The sequence below is a fragment of the Camellia sinensis genome, chromosome 8 (genome assembly GCF_055761805.1).
Source record: "Camellia sinensis isolate YWXY chromosome 8, ASM5576180v1, whole genome shotgun sequence".
NCBI classification, from domain to species: domain Eukaryota; kingdom Viridiplantae; phylum Streptophyta; class Magnoliopsida; order Ericales; family Theaceae; genus Camellia; species Camellia sinensis.
The window spans coordinates 189,350,567-189,372,981 of NC_138968.1; the positions used below are offsets into that span (position 1 = coordinate 189,350,567).

The 22,415-nt window shown below is 35.3% G+C and overlaps 2 protein-coding genes across 3 annotated transcripts; one reads left to right on the forward strand and one right to left on the reverse strand.

Moving 5' to 3' along the window:
* Positions 1–2,785: 2,785 nt before the first annotated feature.
* LOC114276128 (DNA-binding bromodomain-containing protein) lies at positions 2,786–8,987 on the reverse strand. Of its 2 annotated transcripts, none has more exons than XM_028217902.2 (9): positions 8,126–8,987; positions 7,663–7,708; positions 7,482–7,560; positions 7,347–7,392; positions 7,164–7,262; positions 5,591–5,659; positions 5,156–5,489; positions 4,699–4,844; positions 2,786–4,611 (listed from the first exon to the last, which is right to left on the reverse strand). In XM_028217902.2, exons 1-9 carry the CDS (start codon positions 8,519–8,521, stop codon positions 3,172–3,174), a joined length of 2,655 nt encoding a protein of 884 aa, XP_028073703.2. In that variant the 5' UTR covers positions 8,522–8,987; the 3' UTR covers positions 2,786–3,171. The 2 variants fall into 2 exon arrangements, with proteins under 2 accessions (XP_028073703.2, XP_028073704.2); XM_028217903.2 differs by lacking the exon at positions 8,126–8,987 and adding an exon at positions 7,825–8,049.
* Positions 8,988–18,943: 9,956 nt separating this feature from the next.
* Positions 18,944–20,089, forward strand: LOC145796767 (uncharacterized). Its single transcript, XM_082881915.1, has 2 exons — positions 18,944–19,156; positions 19,236–20,089. Exons 1-2 carry the CDS (start codon positions 19,085–19,087, stop codon positions 19,959–19,961), a joined length of 798 nt encoding a protein of 265 aa, XP_082738041.1. The 5' UTR covers positions 18,944–19,084; the 3' UTR covers positions 19,962–20,089.
* Positions 20,090–22,415: the final 2,326 nt, after the last annotated feature.

Sequence of the window (22,415 nt, forward strand, 5' to 3'; positions counted from 1 at the left end):
TAATTATATGAAAACGAACAAAAGTATATCTAACTATTTTTTTAAGACAAGCGTGATCCATTCATGTATTTACGATTATCTAATCTTTTTCTTTTTTTTTTTGCATTAATAATTTTATAAAATAAATAATTTAAATTATTAATATAAATCCTGTAATCTACAAAGGCTCAACAACACGGTCTAATTGGTGAGAGAGAAGAATTTGGTTACTTGGCTCCATTAATTTCTTTGGGTCAAAATATGAGAATAAGAGAAAATAGAAGACCAGTGACAGTTCACACAAAATGCTGCCAAAACAATTGGTTTAGACAAAAACAGCGAGGACACTCAAACCCAAAACACAATTTATTAAATGTGATAATAATGGTCAAATTTTATGATAATAATAGTCACATAATTTATTAAATGTCTTTAAAAATAAATAATAAATAATAAATATAATTTTAAAATAGATTATTTAAATAAATCTTATAAAATTACATGATTATAAATAACAGATTAATTTGATTTTTCCCCCCAAATGATCCATCCAGAAAGCTACAAAATGAATAGATTAAATAATCAAAATAAAATTTCCTTAAAAAAAATCACTGAAAAAAAATTTACGGGTCCAAAAAACGGGTTGTTTGGGGTGTCCTAAATAAGTGCATTTTTTGACTTTTTGAACTAAAAAGTTGAAGAAAAAATATTTGGGATACCTTTTTGACTTTTTATGAAAAAATATGTATTAAAAAATTGTATAAATTAGTATATAGGAGAAGATGGTGAGGAAATAGGCAGTACTGTGAGGAAATAAGAGGACAGCGTGCGCAGAGTGTACCTGGAATATGATTCTCTGCTTTTCGTGTATTGAATTAGAGGTGTTGTTCAGCCCTTGGGGGCCCACCACGGGTCTCGTTTTACTAATCAAAACTGATCAATGTGTAGAACTCATCGAGTACTATATGTTTGTAAAAAATCACGTTGATCGGATATCGATAACTATCTGATCGAATTAGTTTTTTTTTCAACCGCTAGCTATAACACCAACTATTTTATAAATTTTAACTGTTTTGATCATATATTTACCGATATCCGATCAACGTGATTTTTTACAGACATATATTATTCGATGAGTTCTACACATTGACGATTCAGATTATTAAAATGGAACCCGTGATGGTCCTTACGGGCCGAACATCACTGTGTTATTTGTGCACCTAAAACCGTGCAATTTTTCCCAAAAGTCACCTCCACTGTTGGACCGCAGAGCTGTCTAAAAATGTAATTATGTGTTAAATTAATTTTTTAATTTTTTTTTTAATAAATAGTAATAACATTTTAACTTTTAAAATAACTTTTTAATTTTTTGCCTTTTCCCATCCGTGCCAAACTGGCCTACCCATCCCTAAACAAAATGATGTGAAAATAATTGGTTTAAAACATAAAGGGAGTCGACATTCAAACATGAAAAATAAGAGTCATAGCCCACTCATATTGACCCTATGAAAACTGGCCTTTTTAAAACAACTTTCCCACCATGTGTTTGGAACCATTCAAAGCATTATTCACAATCCAATCACTTGTCTTCCATATATACCAATCTTCATCCCAATTAAGAAACAAACAACTAAAAAGCTTCTCTTTTTTTTTTTTTTTTTTTTTTGCCTCTGAATTTTGCACAGATTTTTTTTAGCAAGCCTTCAGAGAGTCTGAATGGCCATGTTCTTCAATTTCTTGGGCTGTTTTTCCGAATCATCTTCGCAGCCCAGTCAATACGTATGCAATGGCGACGTCTGTGTATTGCGCAACAGAGATAGCAATGGCGGGAAGAAAAACTTGAAGAACAAGCGAAAGCAGAGTCTTTGGATTCCATTTTCCCGCCTTTCCCTGCGAAGAACTTGATTTTTATGAGATATTCTCTCTCTGTCTCTATATATATGTATAAATGCTGTAAAAACAGAACATGTTGTCAGTAAGGGTTTGGATGAAGCTGTGCATGATGCCATTGAAGAATCAGTGAAAAATGTGTTGCAGAATCAATTTCCGATTGCAGCAGGTCCCATATTGTATTCATTTTCTGGGGTAGCTAAAGAAAACCCATTTCACATTTTAGCTTGTCGAATTCACTACTTGGTTGTTGAATTGGATTTGTAATTTCTTTAGAGTTGCAACAAGAAAATGATTCTGCACATGAATTGGAGAATCGGTTCGCTTTTTTTCTTAGTTCAACAATGGTTACTTGGGGAGAAAAAAAAAAACCGATGGATACTTGGGGAGGCATACAATCTTCTGTTCTTAAATTTCTTATTATTATTGTTATTATTATTATGATTATTATGATTATTATTATTATTTATCTCAATACGCTGCCAAAAGCATGATTTAATAAGAATCTTAAAATGCAAGAATTTCAAGATATTGAGACAAAGGAATTGAGATGTGTGCAGGATGGGAGGAGATTGTGGTTAAGTTTAAATGATGCATTTAGTTTCTAATAATTAAGCATGTTGAGTATTGTATTCATTTTAGTTTTCATTTTTTGAGTTTTCAAAAACAAAACAATGAACATTTTGAAAAAATATATATATATATATATATATATATATTAAGAACATAAATGCATTTTCTGGCAAATTCAAAAAATGTGTAGGGTTTTATTCTCTCTCACACACACACACAAAAAAAAAAAAGAAAAAAAAGTGGCCCTGAAACAATAATCTCAAGACATTGAGACAAAGGAACAGGAGACACGCATGACAATGATAGCATAAAAATAGCAAAATCAAGACGATTACATGTGAGGTATCAGAACGCAACAGAATTACTTCTCATCCATTCATAATTAATGTACAAGGAATCAAATGGATTTCAAGTGTAATTCACTGGATTAACAACTCGTAAACATGGATTACTATAATCTAAATACTAAACAACCTTAAGCTCAACAATTTCTAATACAATAACCTGATTACATGCCGTTGCAAGTCAGTAAAATCCTCATTCAATGTAGTAGACACATCGAAACCCCATCATATAGTGCCTTTTCATCAAACTAATCTGGACAATCATCCTATTTGGCAAAACCCGAGTCAAGATTTAGAATATCCGGTCCAATACCTTGCTAAAATGCTCAGCTTTCTTCTCTTTATGTCCTATTTCTCCACCCAAAAAAAAAATTGTTGAGCAGCCTCAGAGTTGCAACACAAGGTCAGGTTGCTGAGAGTCCACCAGAACTCCTGAAGACTGTCGCACAGGTGATCCCGAAGACTGGAAATCAATGTTCAAGTCCGGAGGAAGCGATTCCTGTTTCTGTTGTGCCTGCTTTTGTGGATTCAGGACCTGCCACGGAGACTGCATTTGAAACCTAGACAAGTCGGTCGTTACTAACTGAGGGACAACCACCGGTCTATTTTGGAATTGAGCTTCGCAGCCCCTCTGGACAGGCGGTGTCATAAAGGCTTGAAGTGGAAAGTTGTTCTTTGTGGGCTGAAAATGCATCCCAGAACCAGCAAAATCGCCCTGAAATCGCGAAACTTGCAGCTGGAGTTCCCTAGTAGGGTTGTATAGAGAATCCGTAGATATCTGATTCTTGTGGCCCGCCCCGGCCCCTATTGACATCCATGCTCGTGCAGCGGCTGCAGCAGCATTTCTTGGATCATCTTTTCCCGAGTATGGGTTGTCAACTGATGGCACTATTGATGGGTTGTCAACTGAGGAATGATTTAAAGATTTCTGCTGCTTTTGAGCATTTTCAGCCAACATTCTCATCAACTGGACAGGGTCACCAAGACCCTGCTCCTGTCCACGGGAAAAATGAGTAGCTGAAGTCACCATGTGGTTGGGAATACCATTTATGCCCGAACTTTTACTCAAGTCTCTTCCATTTGGCAATCTTCCCGAAACAAACCCATTATTCTCTGGCTGCTTAAAAGGGACAGAGGACTGCAAAAGATTCCTGTTCCTTGAAACCGTCTCCGTTGACGGTGAACTTGGTGCATCCGAAGAACCATTTGGAATTTGCTTCTCTGTAACGAAATCACGTGCATTTTGATTAGCTGAAGATGGAGGACGATTCAATTCAACTTGCTTTACAACCTTTTTTTCCGGTTCAACATTCCTGGATCGTGGGCTTTGCTGCAGATAATTCGCACTTGCAGTAGTAGTAGTACTAGTAGTAGTAGTTGTAGGAGGAGGAGGTCTGCTCCCTCCAAAGAAAGACTGTTTACCTTCCAAATTAGCCCCCTTAATAGACTGAGCACTTGCAGTAGGAGTGGAAGTTCTTTTGGTTATAGCAGCACGGGACAAAGATGACTTCCCTTCTGAAATTGGCACACTAACAGTATGCTCCAGGGCAGAAACCGTGGTCTTAGAAGTTTTTTCATCCTTTCTTGCACCAGAAGTATCATGCAACTTTGGAAGAAAAATGGGTTCTTTTGGGGAACAGTTTTCCAGCATTAATACAGGTGTTGGAAGTGGCTCGTAATCTCCAACCCACCCACGACCAAATTTGAACCCTGGAGGTAGAGCCTGTTCAATCCTCTTGGAGGCAGCCTTCCAAGCAACAGGTCCAAGTGTTGCAGCAAAACGAGCCAGGCTCCGGGCATACGAGTGATCTGCATGAAGCCCAACCTGATTCAGAAAAATGAGGAGTACATGAGTAAAGAAGCCAACTCAGCCAAATAACCAACGGGAAAGAGTAGTTTCTGTGTCACATACAGCAATCAGCTGCTTAATTTCACCATCAAAAGTTGTAAATATTGACTCAGATCTGGACACTGGTTGATTGGAAATGTGGTAAGTTGCACGACGATTTTCATCATTTGTGGAAGGTTTCCTCCCAAATCTAGATAGAAGACCCCTCCCTGAAATATTGAAGCAAGCAGAGTAATGAGAAGGGAAGAACAGTAATAAAGCTCTCAACAAGATACTTGAAGATGATTTAGCATTATATAAATGAAGTTGATTCGGTTCCATTTCCGTGTAAAAATATTGGATGTCATCACCAGTTATCCGCTTCTACCAAATCAGAATAAATTTGGGTATCTGATTCAAGAAACATGATCATTACTACAACCATCAGTATTTTATTTTGTTTTTCAAAAAATATCCTCAAAATATCAATCTTTGATATTTATAAACTGGTAGAGATCAAGTATTTTAATATCATACATACCTGATAGTAAATCGTCTGCCTTATCCAAATTGTTATCAATCAACGAAGTGTTTCCCTCTACAGATCCATCGACATTGCTAAGCCTCTTAAAACCACCAGATTGGGTTGCATTTGACCCACATTGGAAATCCCCGGCGGTGGCAAGAGTGGCACCTGAGGAGAATTCAGAACCAACAGGTTCTTGTGCAGTCCGGCTCATTGGCTTCTTTATTTGCTTCTTAGGCAAGGAGTTAGATTTTGTTTTCTGTTCTGAGCTGAGCTCTTTCTCAGAGTGTTCGGTATCAATCCTTAACCTCTGAAATTTGTTTTTTGCTAGCTCTTCGATGGAACGTGCCTTTCAGAAATAGTTGTGTAATCAGATGAAGTGATTAACACACCAGAATGGGCAAAACAAAAGGAACTGAACAGAAGAGGGGGGACGGGGGAAGTCTATACCTGTTTGTGGTATATGGTATCTGGCGCATTATATTTCATTGCATTTGTGCAAATTAGAAAGACATCACTCTGCATTCAAACAGAACAAACTTTACAAAACCAATAGAAAATAACTGGAATGTTTTCCCCCTTAAATATAATGTACTGGGGTGGATAAAGTTGACCTCATAAATCAAGTTATTCAGAGACTGAAATTGAGGAAAAAGCACCAAATTTTTTATTTTTTATTTTGAAAGAAGACTCCAATTACATACAGGTTCAGTGTTTACAATGACAAACACAAACAAAGGTGATCCATCAGATGTAACTGCTATCATTTTTTGGAGATATCATTGATGCATTCATATCTTACCCATTTAAGAGTAACTTCCAATACTGCCCTCCAAATGTTGGATATTATTGAGTTCATATAATAAAGTAAGCAAGGATATCACATAAAAGTAATCATTTATAAGAGCAACTTCCAATACTGCCCTCAAAATGACTTTTTACATTATTCCAAAAATTCTCATTTATCCTGCATTTTGCCACTTACCTATCAAGGAAGCATAAAATTCTCTCTTCTATCAATCTCTCCAATCTTATAGTCTAGTATCAAATATTGAAAATGATTATGTATCAATTGTTTAGTTGAAATTATCAAACCTCATTTTTCCCTTCAGAAATCATGCAATGATAGAGCTTAATATTATGCACATTTATAGATGCTTAAATAAATGTACAAGAGGTATGTCTATACAATAAAAAGAGAAACAGCACCCAACTATAAGCATTAATGATCTATTAAAACTTTTGATAATACACACTTTCGCCAGTGATCTCCATTCTCTCGCATGAATGCGTATTTATGACACTTCTACCAATGATTTCCCTACCGAAGGGAAACATCCCCCAACTCTAAGCATTTATGACCTTTTAAAACTTTAAATTCAATTATTTGACAAATAAACACTTCAGTCAATGATTTTCATTCTCTTCCATGAATGCACTTTATTATCAACATAGCCGTCTAAGTAAATAAAGTACCAAGGTCGAACTGGAGAGATTTTTTTTTTATCTAAGACACAAAAGAAAATGCAAAGGTGTATGAGAAGGGCAGGCACACATACAGAAATTCATCGAACAAGCAATTTATGGCAGTCTGTGTATACTGTAAACCAATCTAACCTAGACAATGCAAATGCAGAAATTTGAGGTTTCTACAAAATAAAAGTTAGAGGTCATGACATAGAGGTGCTGCATTTGACAGCCAATTACGTGCAGCAATAGAGCTTAAAATGTCTTTTCTCCATTATACCAATAGGAAAATATAAACCACAATATTATGTCTATACTCTATAGTTAGCTTCAAAAAGAATGCCCACAAAGAAACCAAGTCGAAGACCAATTAACATTATATACATCATCAAAGAAATTTTAATGAACAACAGAAACAAATTCAATTTCCTACAAAAACAATGAAATCAGTTGGACAAGGTCTGGATAAAACCCGATCCGGAGCCAAAAAAAATAATAAAACACCTGGGCAGTGACCAAGAAAAGGCAATATTATGGATGAATTGATGGTACCCACCTCAAATTGTTCCAGGGTAGAATATGATCCATTTCCCAACTTCTTCCTCACTGAGCCGAAGTCCATTGGATGCTTAATCACAACATGATAATCAGGAAGCTACAAGAGAACAACACATTACAAACTCCAATTCACAAGATACCTTTCATTAGTATACAACATTGTTAAAAGAGAATCAATTACCTCTTCCGGATCAACCGGTTCAGCATACGCACCATAAATATCCTTCCTGACACATACAACCAAATTTGAAATGAGAGAAGCCAAAGCCATTAGCTTCAGAGTAAGACACAGAAGAGTAGAAAAATGTATCCCTACTTCTGAAGTTTGTCAAGAATCAACTCCAATGAGTTCTTGTCAGGCAAAGGAGTCCCCATTGGAGGATCCAATGGTGTCCCTGATCAAACAAAAGCAAAAATTAACAACCCAAATCAAATTCCACGTACAAAATAATCAAAACCCATTACTTAAAACAAAAAATGAACCAATCAAAACAAACCTGGAACAGAGTCTCCCCCCTTGGATCCTTTTTTTCTCCCTCTAACCTGCCATACATAATAAAAAAAACCAGAATCTTGAAAACCCAAATAAATTTGATACTACACAGAAGCAAATAGGATAGAGATAAAGACAGAGGGAGGTTAGACAGAGAGAGTACTACACTGCGTGCTAGTGAAAGAATGGAGGGTAGAAAGAGAAAGTTGGAGCGTGATCAGATTCTATGAAGAGTGTGGGGGCTAGTTTTGGCAGTTGACCCGACCGTTAAAATCAATCTCCCGACACAGATATATATATATAGAGAGAGAGAGATAGAGAGAGAGAATTGTATAGATGTCTGGACCAATTAGAAAAATCTCAGTGATTTCAGCTGAGCTGGACACTCTCTCTCTCTCTCTCTCTCTGTTAAAGCCTTTAAAAGCCCTCACACTCACACTACTGAGTCATATCCAAATTAATCGTACCTCTTCGCGATCATGATCAATTTCATCGCCAAAATCGCCGTGGACTTCGATTTTCCTCTTCTTCAATGGATTATCGGCATCGCCGTAGTCCGACGAAGAAGCCGAGGCAGAAGGCGCGTGTTCCACGCGCTGAGTTCGACTCGGAGTTGACTCACCATCGCCATCTTTGCTCTGGAGCTTGAGTAGCAGCTTCAACTTCTTCTCTCTCCCACGCTCGTCTTCCTCGTCCTCGACCTCATCGTCATCGTCGATGTAGTCGTCGAAATCGAAGGTGTACCTCACATTCCGGCGCCGGCGGCTACGCCGAACGTCGCTCTCAGGCTCGGCGGCGGCGCGGCGTGCGAGATCTGCCTTTGACGGTCGACCCTTCTTCTTCCTCTTCACGATCTGACCCATCTTTTTCGGCTCCGAGCCTCACTCCCCTTCTCTCTCTATCTACTCTCTTTCTCTCTCTTCCGTTTCACTCCATTATTTTTCTCTAGTGCGTTTGGCTTTTTCGAGTCGCTTTTGGGAGCCGAGCCCGGGTCCGAGGCTGAGGTGCGGGGGGGGGGGGCGTACCGAGGCCCAGGATTATAATGATTGTTGTCAGCTGTGCGTAGAGAGAGAAACGGCGTTAGTGGCTGAGAAAGACGGCGTTTGGTGCTGCCCGGATTGCCCGAAGGGTTTGCGTGTCCAGTGGTTTGCTGCCATCGTCCTTGCATATTTTCACATTTCCATTTCTGGAGAAGTTTGTTTGGTGGAAAGTTGTGGCGCGTGCACTTCACCTTCCACGTTTTAGTGATAATTAATCAAATTTGATTTTTTTTTTTTTCCCTTATGGTGCATATATGAAATAAAGGTTTATGTTGAGAAATAGGTTAAAATTCAATTTTTTAGTTTTATTCTGACTTTTTTAAAATAAAAAAATATGCAAAAAAAATAAAAAGATAATATAACCAAAAAAAAACTAAAAAATTTACTGTTAATTCAGATGCCAAAATAGGTGAAAGTTCGATTTATTTTGGTTATGAAAACATAATTAATTAAATATATTGATAAAAATATAAATTATTATTTTAAATATTTTTTTATTTGTAGCATTGTACTTTATATATATATATATATATATGTATATATATTTTCTCTATTATTGTTAATATTAGGAATTGTTTGGAATGACCTAAATAAGTATATTTTTTGTCTTTTTATGAAAAAATGTACAAAAAAATAAAGAGGTAGTATGATAAAAAAAAAAGATAAAAAAATAAAAAGATGAATTATATTAGAGTAGTCAAACTTGGCCTTAATCATCACAAGTAATGATAGAAGCACACTCTAAATACATAATTGAACACATATGTCTTATATGGAATATATCTCATATGATGCAAGATCTACATATGAGATATATATGTTTCATTCTGTGTTTAAAATTTGTGTTTCTAAACTTATTGGAATCGTCACTAATCACCAGTGACTTTCGATGAGTCACCAGTATAATAGTAACGTTTGACATTTTGACAAATGAATAGAAAAATAGAGATATGTTTTTTTTAAATAGTTATTATTCTTTTGAGCAATAAATAATAGAATTTAAGGCGATTGTTTCAAAAGTTTTAAATTTAGTTTATGATCCAATACTTATATATATAATTCTAGGTAAATTACATTACTCGCTTGAGTTTTAGAGAAAACATAATTAACTTCATGTTTAATATAATCATACTAATTTCTTTTTTAAGATGGTTAAATCGATCAAAGATATTGTCAACGATGGGTAAATACTAAAATAAATAAAGATAAATATAGATTTTAATTAAAAAAATATACAATAATATTTGTTTATTCATACGGCTAATGAATCACTGATGAAAAAGAGTTTAAATATTATGTGAATTAAGGTTTTTTAAAAAATTAATATAATTATATCAAAAGTGTAAAATTATTATTATTATTTTTTAATTTCATTGCCTATAATTTGTTATGGGCCTTGCCAATAAATGTTCCTAAGACACAAATAAAAGATTAAAAAAATAAAAAACATGAGACATTTTTTTACTAAATTCAATACACTTTTAATGAAATCAATATGCTCTTTAATATTTGTATATATTCTTTTTAAAAAAATTACACACTTCAATATTAAAATTTGTTAGTATTATATTGGAAAACACTAACAGTTGACCCGTGCAATGCACATACTATTCTTTTGTAAAAAAATATTTGATGGTACAATTTGTGTTATAAAAAAAATTAATTTAAAATTAAAATTAAGTATGATTTTAATTATTTATTTTGATAATATTGGCATTATCGTTCTATAAAATTATTACTCGAATATTTATATATATTAATTTTAGTTAAATTATTTGTGTATTTTGATAATTTTAGTTCTATCGTATTATAAAACTATAATTATCGTATAATAATTTTGTATGATATATCTTAAATTATAAAATAATAAAATAGAAACTCATTTTGATATTAAAAATAATAGTTAAATTAGAAGAAGAATTAGTAACATAGGTTAAAAGTAATTCTAACTATCTAAGTAGAAATATAAATTATATATGATTTATTTAAAAAATTAAATATAAATATGTTGTAGTTGGATTACCATATAATGATTTTATATGATATATAGATATATATTAAATTATAAGATTGTAAAATAAAGACTCTTAATCAAATTAAAATATCAACTATATAAAAGAAATTCAATAACGACTAATTAAGAAAGAATCACATAACAACATCTAAATCAAAAAAGAAAAAATAATGAAAACATTCAAACGATAAATATATCTCAGCATGTGAAATGATTAATCATTTGTAATATAATGCCAAAATATAAAAGAATTTACTGTTCAACAATTAAAAAAATAATTCAAATAGTAAATCCAAGTTTTAGAAGTTTTTCGAGAATATGTTGTGCAAGTTTTTCCCTATGTGAGTTGTGATTATATAAAATAATGTAACAAATGAAGCATGTTTCATATATAGAAATCATTATAAAATTTGAACGACAAATCTATAATATAGAATAATATATAATTGGTATTGGATATAGAATAATGCACGGAAAAAAAAAAGAAATAAAAAGTAATTTAGCATTAAAAAAAAGTCATAATACTCTTGAAATAATTAAGAAGAAAAACGTGAAACGTAAAATTAGTATTGAGTTTGTGAATTATCTCAATTTACGATTAAAAATATATGGAAGCAAAATATTTGTCAAATAGAGTTCATATAAAATACGTATAATTTAAATTATATTTGGGTTTATGTAAAACTCTATATATAATTAGGATAAATTATACTGGCATCCCCTGATGTTTCTATTTAATACAAATCCCTCTCTCACATTTGAAAAATTACATTCCCTTCCTAAGGTTTGTGATCTCATTACAAATTGATCCCTGAATTGCTAATGTCATGTCCGAAATTTTTCTAAATGGCCATCTTACTCTTTTTAATGAAATTTTTTGTAGTATCTATTGTTATATATGAATATAATTTTTTATTTTTATTCCTACCATAATATCTAGATTAGATCAATAGATATATTTAAAAGAATATAAAATTTGTACAATTTTTTTTTAAAAAAATCATTGAATACAACAAAATAAATAATGTATTGAATTTTTTGTATTTTTTTATTTTCTTGTATTTGGTGAATTTAAAAAAAATTATAAAATATTACATTTCTTAAATATATCTAGATTAGATATATCTAAAAAATTAAAAATTAAAAAATTATTAAAAATTCAGTAAAAAAATCACAAAAAATAAAAAAACTCAATTTTTTGTGAATTAAAACAAAGCAATGGTTGTTATTTCCTTTGAATGATATGAACAAAATATCTGTTTTTTTTTATTATTTTATATGTATAAAAGTTGAGGTGTAAATATGTCATTTTAATTTAAATTTTTTAAATGTGAAAAAAAGATATGTGTTAAATAAAAATCTCAGATGATGTCAGTTAATTTATTCATACAATTAAGAAAATATATAATCTTAAAAAAAAGTAAGTTGTTCTAGGCTACGTTTGGGAAGAAAAAAGCCAAGCTTTTTTGACTAAAATAGTCAAAAAAAACAAAATAGACTATTTTAATCACAAAAAACAAAACATCAAATCTAATCCATAATCATTACAATCCTCTCTCACAAAAAAAGTTAAAATTTTTTTTTCAAATTAGACTAAAATAGCCCAAGCTAAAATAGTCAAAAAATCAAAATGTTAAAAAGCCAACTCACTCTCCAAATGGAGGCATAATATGTCACTTTTAATCATAAGAAAAATATTATTTTTAATTATATATATATGATATGTGTTTGTGTGCGCGCTTTTAAACGAGTGGGGAAAGTTGAGAACGCACCAAAGTTTGACCAAACTGACCACCAAAAAAAAGTTTGCCTTGTGCACGTCTCTTAACAGAGGGTCCATCTGTCATTAGGTGTCAATAATTTTGGTTTCAAAATTTCCATCACTGCCGGCTGTGGACAGTAATATTAAGTATTATGAAAAAAAATTTATAAAAATAATTATGAAAATTTTATAATTTTTAAATTATATTTAGAATAAAATATCACATATTATTTAAGATAATTCAAAAATTATAAATCTTTCATAATTATTTTCATAAAAAAATTTTTATGACTCCTAATTTTTCCCGGCTGTGGGTGGATCTCGCTTTATTTCCACTGTAGATCCCTGGTGACGTCTGACGGTCACAGACTTTTGACCGAGAAAATTAGAATTAAAGATTCCATCCTTAATTTCTCTTATCAAGTCTCTATTTATTGGGTTATGAGTCTATTTTTGAACTTAATTTTGACAATTTAAATAGTTTATATTTTAAAATTTATTAAATATATTATACTTATAAAAAATTAAATTTATTAAATATCAAAAATTACGTGTTCAGATCATCAAAATATAAATTATTTTTTTTTAAATTTAATAAATAGTTTTTCGAACACATATTTTCTGATATCCGATTAACTTAATTTTTACAGGTATGATATACTTAACAAATCTTAAAATGTAAACGATTCGAATTATCAAAATTTGGCCCAAAAGTAGGCCAAGCAACTCTACAAGTAAGAAGTTAAGGAGAAAGATTAAGGAGATGATCTTAATTCAGAAAGTTATTGGTAGAGTGGACAAAGGAGTTAATTTAGAATGATTTACATAAGTACTCTATTTTTTAATTTTTTACAAAAAATATACAAAAATAAATAAATAGGTGATGTGACTTAAATAAGCACATTTATCTAAATAAGTACACTTGTATCCATTATGTATAGTGTTTGAAAAATGGTAGAGAATCCAAATGTTTTACTAAATGTTTTATATGTGTGTGAGATTCATCATGTGGGTTTTATATAGGCCCGACATCTATATGAGATATTTAGCTTTGGTTTGGCTATCATTTTGAGACTAAAAAAGCACAAAATGATAAAATAGGTTAAATAATTTTTCCTCTTAAAAGTTAAAAAAGTCAAAAAATTCAAACTAAACGAGGCTTAAAAAGCCCAAACACAAAAAAATTGACTATATTAACTAATGCCAAACAAAACTTCAATAGAATATTTGGTAAATATTTGAGGTGTTTAGCATTACTCATTATGTTGTCGTTTGGCAATTGATTTTTTCAAAAATTTTTTTTTGATTTTTTTATTATTTTAATTTGGGATTAAAGGTTTGTTTAGTTCAATTTTTTTAACTTTTTTAATTTTTGTAAAAAAAAAAAGTGAAATGATTATAATTTAGATGTGATATTTTGTTTTATTAACTTATTTAGTTTATTTTGTCTTTTGTGATTTTTTAGCCAAAAAGCTATTATCAAACAATCGATATAGATTTCATTTTAATAATTCGAACTATTCAATATGTAGAGCTCGTCAAGTATTTTATTTTTATAAAAAATAACATTGATAGAATATTAATAGTCTCTTAATCATATAATATTTTTTTCATGGTAAATGTGAGGAGCGATTCTATAATATTTCTTTGTTCCAAACAGTTTTTCACTTGATCCTTGCTCTGATGCTTGAAATAAGAAACATTCCGATCAGAGGTGTCAAAATTAACACTCCGACAGATTAGTTAGTTAGTGTATGAGAAGGGGTGTGTAATCTTTGAGAGAGAGTTTAGTGGGTTCCAGGTGCATAACTTTCTTATTCAACTCCACTTTCGTATATAATCACTTGATGTAGATATTTCTTATTTAATTTCAATCTGTCATCATTATTTGAATGTCAGGATGTAGTTTCTTACTACACTTTCAGAAAGGAACATTTTGGGTCCACTTTAATCCTTGACATAGGTATTGGCTGTTTCTACTGGCATCTCTTAGTCGACATGTCCATTGATCAGCCAACGTGTTGTTCAACATTGAGCTCTCAGCAAACCCAATAGACATGTGAGTTTGGGCTTTATCATGGATGGGCCTAGGAATCTTATTTACCGTTTGTTCAGAAAAATTATTCAGCTCACACAGTAAATATGATTTTAAAAATAAATTATTGATAAATGTGTTTTGATTAATGGGTTATTGATATCCGATTAACGTAATTTTTTATATATTAAACAATTTGGATCATTGAAATGAGACCTGTAGAGGCCTCATGGGCCTAACAACATCATCCAGCCTACCTTCTCTATTATAAATAAGTCTTTTTATAAATATTAATGATTATGATTATAATTATAAATTTGTAATAATTTAATTAAATTATCACTAAATAATAATTTCTTTAAAAAACTATTTGATAGCCTTGAGGCAATTTTTTGTGACCCTCGAATTTGATATTTATTAATTAAAATAGTAAGATTTAATATTTTTTATTAAATTTTTAGAAAACAATTTAACATGATTGTCAAATGATAAATAACACCCGAAAATAACTTCTATTTAGCAAGGCATCCCAAATAGCATTAAATTATGAAAGAAATTCCAAACAAATTAGACTTTTTTCATTTCTGCCTATAAAAAAAAATATTTATTTTCATGTTATTTAGTTGATAGATAATAAAATAATAATAATTTTTTTAAGAAGATTTTATCTTTAGTTGATAACTCTTAAAAAAAAATCATTTTTTAATTTTCTTTTCCTCTCATTATCTCTCTGCAGAATGTTGGATTAAACTTTCGACGTTGCGGCATGCATTAATTAGTATATTAATATTAGTTATAATATTATTATTAATCTTATTTATTATATAAATTATAAATATTAAAAGAATAATGTTATATATCAATTAATGTATTAATTAGTACACTAATTGATGATGTGACATAATTTAAAAAGTTTTTGATATTTGTAATGTAATTAATGAGTAAAGTTAATAATAATATCATAATTAGTGTCGGTACACTAATGTGTATATTAATTGGTGCATGTAGTACCACTAATATTAAAAATATCTTAAATTATGCTGCATCATCAATTCATATACTAATTAATATATTAATTAATACATATAACATTATTCTTAAACTTTAGTAGTACAATTAATAGGATTTGTCTTGCCCTTTGATGTTAGAGGTTTGGAAATTATAAGACATCAGGAAAGATATATATATATTTTTGATCGGACTTCGTTGCCCTCATGCCTACCAAATAGTATGATAACTTGATAAGTTGAGGAGTGACTGAGCAAGAAGCAGGGGATGCTGCGGCACGAAATAAAAGCTTCACACAATCTCAATCGAGGAAATTATAAGGACATTAGTTAATAGTTATTGATATTACTACTTATATTAATTGTAAGTGTACGGGGAGGAAATAATTCTCCTCGTATAATCCTGTTGACCAAGTCCACGCTCCTCCGTACGACGTCGCTTTATCACCTGAAAACACAAACGTAAGCTAGCCGGCGGGTGTGTGCCGGAAACCTCTCCGATGCCTAAGTCAGAAAACTTGACAAATAGACAAAGCTCTAAGTTCTCAGAAAGAATTGTGTTCAATTACCTCCTCCAAGGTGATGTTTGTGAGCTTTTATAGGTTTCGAATGTCATAATCCTAGTAGGACTTGTATTCCTCCACGCAGAGTTCTCCTAGGATTCATACTCCTAAGGATAATGCTTATCCTTTTACACCCTCCCCCACTGCTTAAACCAAGTGGGATGGTTTTCCCTTTGGCCGAACTACCTTTTGACCGAAGTAACACTGGTTTATGCTGAGTCACAGAGAAGACCGAACTATCCTTAGCTAGGTTTTCTCCTCCAACTCCTTATCTCGGCTTTCCCCCGTTTACCATGATGCGTTTAGACCAAGCTTCTAAGTAGCAAAGCTCTGGCCGATCTAACCACAATACACCACGACCGGACTAACTTTGAGACCGGAATAACATCAAGGTACCTCCAGACCGGAGTAGCTTTACACCATCTTGGGCCGAAGTAATCACACCTCTCCTAACCGAAGTAGCTATACCTCTCCCGGGCCGGAGTAACTATGTTACTTCTGGTCCGGAATGTTATTACGGCCTTTTACTGAGTCCTTCACACTTTGGGCCATAAAGTCCATCTTACAGCTCGGTCCAATTTTCTCTAAAAATTACCCTCTCAATTGCCCCTTAATTCCATCTGCACAGCGTGATTTGGGATTACCAGTCTACAAACCGAGCTGAAGTTTATTAAGCCTTTCCAGCTGAGCTAAAAAACCCTTTAGCTTCTCCAGCCGAGCTAATTTTACGTCGGGCTTCACTCTGTTCGGTCAAAACGTCTCTTCAATCACAACGACTGTAACGCTTCCCATTCCAATGACACGTGGCAGATTCTGATAGGCTGAGGACGGCTGTCACGCCGTCTTTCGTACTTCGTGAATTTTGAACAGTCCCGCCCAAATTTTGGGCTTTTTAACGAAAACACGCCCTGAGGCTAGGTCCCTTCACCTTTGTCATTTCTTCATCTTCTCTCTCTGTGTTCTTGCGGTTCGTGCTCTGCAACAGTTTTCATCTCCAGTCCCTGCTTCACCAATCTAGTAAGCAAATCTACTTTCTTTCTTACTCTGTTTTGCTTTCGCATCTGTATATCTTGTTTTGTATGTTTTTTGCCAACACTTTCTTCCATTTGCTGCTTTTACTTCCGTATTTTTATGAAAAAACCAGTAGAACTTCATGTGTGTATGAATTATTATGTAGAAAAACCAGTCTTAGATCCAAAATCACATAGCAACCGAACTAGGATACTGTTTGTCCAATATTGGTAGATCACTTCAGTCAATAGCCGAACTAGAACTTGTAGAGACAACAGTAGCTTCAAAAAATAACCTTCTGTTTTACTTTAGCCGAAATAAGATCACCGAACGAAGTCTGAATATACCAAACTAGGAACCTCGGTTTTCAACCGAACTAAGCTTTTGGGGTCAAGCAAGCTTTCTTAGTTCCTAAACCGAACTCAGAAAGCCGCCCCTAGAGGCTTAACCGAAGTAACTTTATTCATACTGCAACCGATTTAGGCCTTGGGGCTAAACCAGCTTTCTTAGTTTTTTAGACCGAACTAAGAAAGCTGCCCCTAGACGTTAAACCAGTCTACCGAGCAACCTGCCCAAACTGAGCTACCAAACCTTTCGATGAACCGAGATAGAACCAGCTTTTTGAGGCCGAAGTAGGGCTCTTATACCTTGCTGTTAAATTGTAGCATGGTCCATTGATCAGTGCTTTAACCCCCTCTGTTTTTTTCACTTTGCAGACTTAGGTTACCCAGGCACTCTTGCGTGCGCTCAACCGAGCTACTGAGCATGATTTTTGCACCGATATAAGTTATAAGTAATTTATTCATCAGATGGGTAAGTATAGGTATCTAGTTGAGACCCCTGGTGGTATGGCCGAATTTAGGAAAGATTACCAAATTCCTGATGACGTCCATCTGACGTTGGCCAAAAAAGATGTAATTCCTTGGGAAAATGAAGGCTTCGTCCCTTTTACCCTTCAATCCATAATCGAAACCGGACTACGGTTTCCTGTCTAACCGTTGATCTGCGAATTCCTTAGGCAGACTAGATTATGCCCCACCCAACTGTCCACCAATACATACCGTATTATAATGGGGATAGCCGCACTGAACCACCAAACCGGACTAAACCTTGGCCTGGCCGAAATATTCCATCAATACTCCATCGGCTCAAAAGATGCTGGGTGGGTCTATTACCTTAGGATTCGCCGCCGTCGAGAGAAGATAGTTAAACACACACCGGACAAAGATCTTAACGACGATGATTTCTTCTGGGTCTCTGGGAACTTTGAGGATTTTCAAGCCCAAATTCCTGGCGGACCTATAAATTGGAAAAAGGGAGAGCCTGGTAATTTAACTTCGGTCTTCTTTCTTGTTTGTTATCTCGGTTTTTAGTCTATTGACCGAACTAACACTTCTTTTTTGCAGATTTCGCCCACCTCCGTTCCCTATATAGCTATCCCAACCTTGCAATTTTGCGAGCCGCACTACGGTGTCAAGAACGGAGTTGGGCTAAGCTTCTAAACTTTGAGCCGACCTATCGGTATAGCGGTCGCCGTAAAGCAAGAGTAACCGATTTCCTTCTTGAAGAAGCCCCAGAGCTGGACCCAAACTTGCCGCAAATAAGATTAATTCCTTTAACTGCTGAAGAGGAAATGGCCAAGAAGAGCAGACTAAGGGCGCTTCTGACCGAAACAAGCAGGCCTGAAGTACCGTCACCCAGCCAAACGCAGCCTGCCGTTGTGGCCCTCCCCTCTCAACAACCGTCTTCATCGTGCCGAACCAAGCGCGCCCGAACCAGCGAGTCTGAACCAAGTTTGGTTGATGAAGATGACTGTTATTCCACCAATCTTGCCACCGAGCCCCCAACCGGAACCCACCGACCGAACTACCACCAGTTGGGTACCAAAATTGACTTTTAAAAACCGAGATGTCGTGGATGCTGATTCGGTTGTCGCCGAAAAAGATCACGAGTTGGCCTTTAGTCTGGCCAAGAGTGTGTGCCTCCCCAAGGATATGGAGCACCACAAAAAGCAGCTAAACACCGAATTAAAGTCCATTCGGTCTGCAACGAAGTCCATGATCCTGGTATGCCGTTCTGTCCATTTCTCTGTCTAATTTTGTGAACTTTTATTTCGGCTCATGGTGAGTCCTCGTTTTTTGCCAGGCAATTCAAAAAAACTACAATACTCACAAGAAGGTGCTGGAACTCAGAAAGACGGCAAGGGATGCCGTTGCAGAAGCCGAAGTGAAGTCGGCCGAAGTAGAAGAAATCAAGAAGCAAATGGCCGAGCTTCAGGCTGAGAACAGCAGGCTGACCGGACTAGTTAGTTCGGCTGAGGCAGAAAGGCAGAAGACTGCTATAGCTCTTAAGGACAAATACCTGCGCGAGCTGGTGAAGCTCGAAAGAAAGAAAGATACCGAAATAAAGGAGAAGGCAAAGGAATCTGACAAACAAGGCTTCAAGAGAGCAGAGGATGCTTATGCCCAACAATGCAATGCTGCCAAGGAGCTGTTCTTTAAGTGCGGCTGGAGGGGAGCCGTTGAGAAGCTCGGTCATGATCCTCAGACCGAGGTTTTCAACCCTCCAGCCTACTTTATATCGAACTCCCTGATGGAATACGCCAATGCCATGCAACAGCAGTTTCTTGAGGGCTCAGACAATGAAGACTCTGACGAAGACTCTGCCCCTGAGGATACTCCGGTTGTGAATGCAGATCAAGTAGTTCGGTCGGAGCCCATGGTGGAAGATTTAACTATTGATCAACCAAGTGAAACCGTGGCTCCGGCCGAAACCATTCTTCCTACTGAAAACGTCCTTGCGCCTGAAACCGGTCTTCAGGTCGACGCCGATGCTGCCTTCGACGCCGAAATCGAAGATCTTTTTTCTTGATTTTTTCCTTGTTGTTCTTTGCCGTTGTAACCGAACTATGAATCTTCCTTGTAATAGTTTCAATGAATGAAAAAATTTGCTTCAACTCTTATTCCGGCTGTGATATGTATGCCTGTACTCTGTAATGTCTTCTATTACTCCAGCTGTTATTTCGGTTTTGGTTTGTTAAACTATGCTTACTAGCCAACCACTCCTTAGCCGATATAATCACTTCGGCTGAGGAGTACAAAGTGCTTAATCCAGTCAATCCAACTTCAGCCATACCCTTACTATGGCTGAAGGGTAACAAGTGTTGGTTTATTTCAGCCAACCACTCTTCAGCCATGCACTTACTTCGGCTGAAGGGTAGCAAGTGTTGGTTTATTCCAGCCAACCACTCTTCAGCCTTGCACTTACTTCGGCTGAAGAGTAACAAGAGTTGGTTTATTCCAGCTAACCACTCTTCAGCCTTGCACTTACTTCGGCTGAAGAGTAACAAGAGTTGGTTTATTCCAGCCAACCACTCTTCAGCCTTGCACTTACTTCGGTTGAAGAGTAACAAGTGTTGGTTTATTCCAGCCAACCACTCTTCAGCCTTGCACTTACTTCGGCTGAAGAGTAACAAGTGTTGGTTTATTCCAGCCAACCACTCTTTAGCCTTGCACTTACTTCGGCTGAAGAGTAACAAGTGTTGGTTTATTCCAGCCAACCATCGAAGTTAGTTTTTCCAGCTAACTTATAGTATTTGGTTATTCCGACCAAATGTCCTGCAGCCTGGATCCTTATCCTGGGCTTAGGAAGTGTGTTGGTTTATTCCAGCCAACCTCTAAGTTAGTTTTTCCGGCTAACTTAGAATGAAAAATGTTTGCAATGCGCCTAATCTTTACTAAAGCTAACTTTTACAAGGAACAACTTGTGCTAAAAAGAATTTCTCATTTTATTGAAGAAAGAGAAAATTACATATGTTTGAAAAAGAAAAGCTAAAAGTAAAATAACTTGAGATTGGCTGTATTCCATGGCCTAGGGATTGCCTTGCCATCCTTGTCTTCTAGGTGGTATGCCCCTTTGCCTGCTAACCCAACCACCTTATAAGGACCTTCCCAATTTGGGCCTAACTTGCCGTCTCCTGGGATCAGGGTGTTTCCCATTACTTTGCGTAGTACCCAATCCCCAATCTTGAATTGTCTTGGATGCACCTTTTTGCTGTATTTTCTGATTAACTCTCGTTGGTATGAGGCGATGTGGACTAGTACTCTTTCTCTTCTTTCTTCTACAAGGTCGAGTTGTAAGGCTATGGCTTCTCCATTTAAGTCTGGATCAAAATTTTCGCTTCGAATTGTGGGGAGGCCAACTTCTAGTGGGATCACTGCTTCCATTCCATAGGCTAAGGAGAATGGTGTTTCTCCAGTTGATCGCCGAGATGTGGTGCGGTAAGCCCATAAGACGTGAGGAAGTTCATCCGCCCACTTGCCTTTTGCTTTCTCTAGCCTTTTCTTTAGTCCATCCAAGACGACTTTATTTGATGCTTCAGCTTGCCCATTTGCTTGAGGATATGCCGGTGTGGAATTGTAGAACTCTATCTTGTACTCTTCACAAAAGCTTCTGAAGATTCTGCCGTCGAACTGAGTACCATTGTCTGAGATTAGTGCTTTTGGTATGCCAAACCGAGTGATGATATTCTGCCAAACAAACTTCTTCACATCTTTTTCTTTGATTGACGCCAATGCTTCTGCTTCCACCCACTTTGTGAAGTAGTCTGTTGCTGCGAGAAAGAATTTTCTGCCGCCGGGTGCTGTTAGAAGTGGTCCTACTATGTCCAAGCCCCACATTGCGAAAGGTCATGGGCTAGTTAAGGGTAGGAGTTCTCTTGCTGCTTGATGTATTTGGTGTGCGAATTTCTGGCATTTTTCACACTTCTTCACATATTTCTCTGAGTCTGCTTGCATATATGGCCACCAATATCCTTGCGAAATAGCCCTGTAAGCGAGCGACCTTCCCCCTTGATGACTTCCACACACCCCTTCGTGTATTTCGAACAGGAATGCTTCTACTTTGCTGGGATGAACGCACTTGAGGTAAGGCCCAGAGAACGACTTCTTGTATAATGCCAAAGATGGAGATAGCCAAAATCGCTGCGACTTTGCCCTTATTCTGTTGGCTTCTTTTTTCTCTTCTGGTAGGATACCGTCTTTTAGGAATAGGATGATGGGATCCATCCAAGAAGGGCCTAATTCTGTGCAACATACTTCTTCCGCTTCGGGGTCTTCTATGCTTGGTTTTGGTAAGAAGTCGATGAGTAATGGATGAGGGATTGATGTATCTGCCATTGAGGCAAGGCCTGCCAGCTCGTCCGCTCGGCTGTTTTCCTCCCTGCCAATTTGTTCTATCCTTACCACATCAAACTTCTTGATCTCTGTTCTGACTAACTCTTGGTACTTGGCCATTCTGTCGTCCTTTGCTTCGTATTCGCCAGAA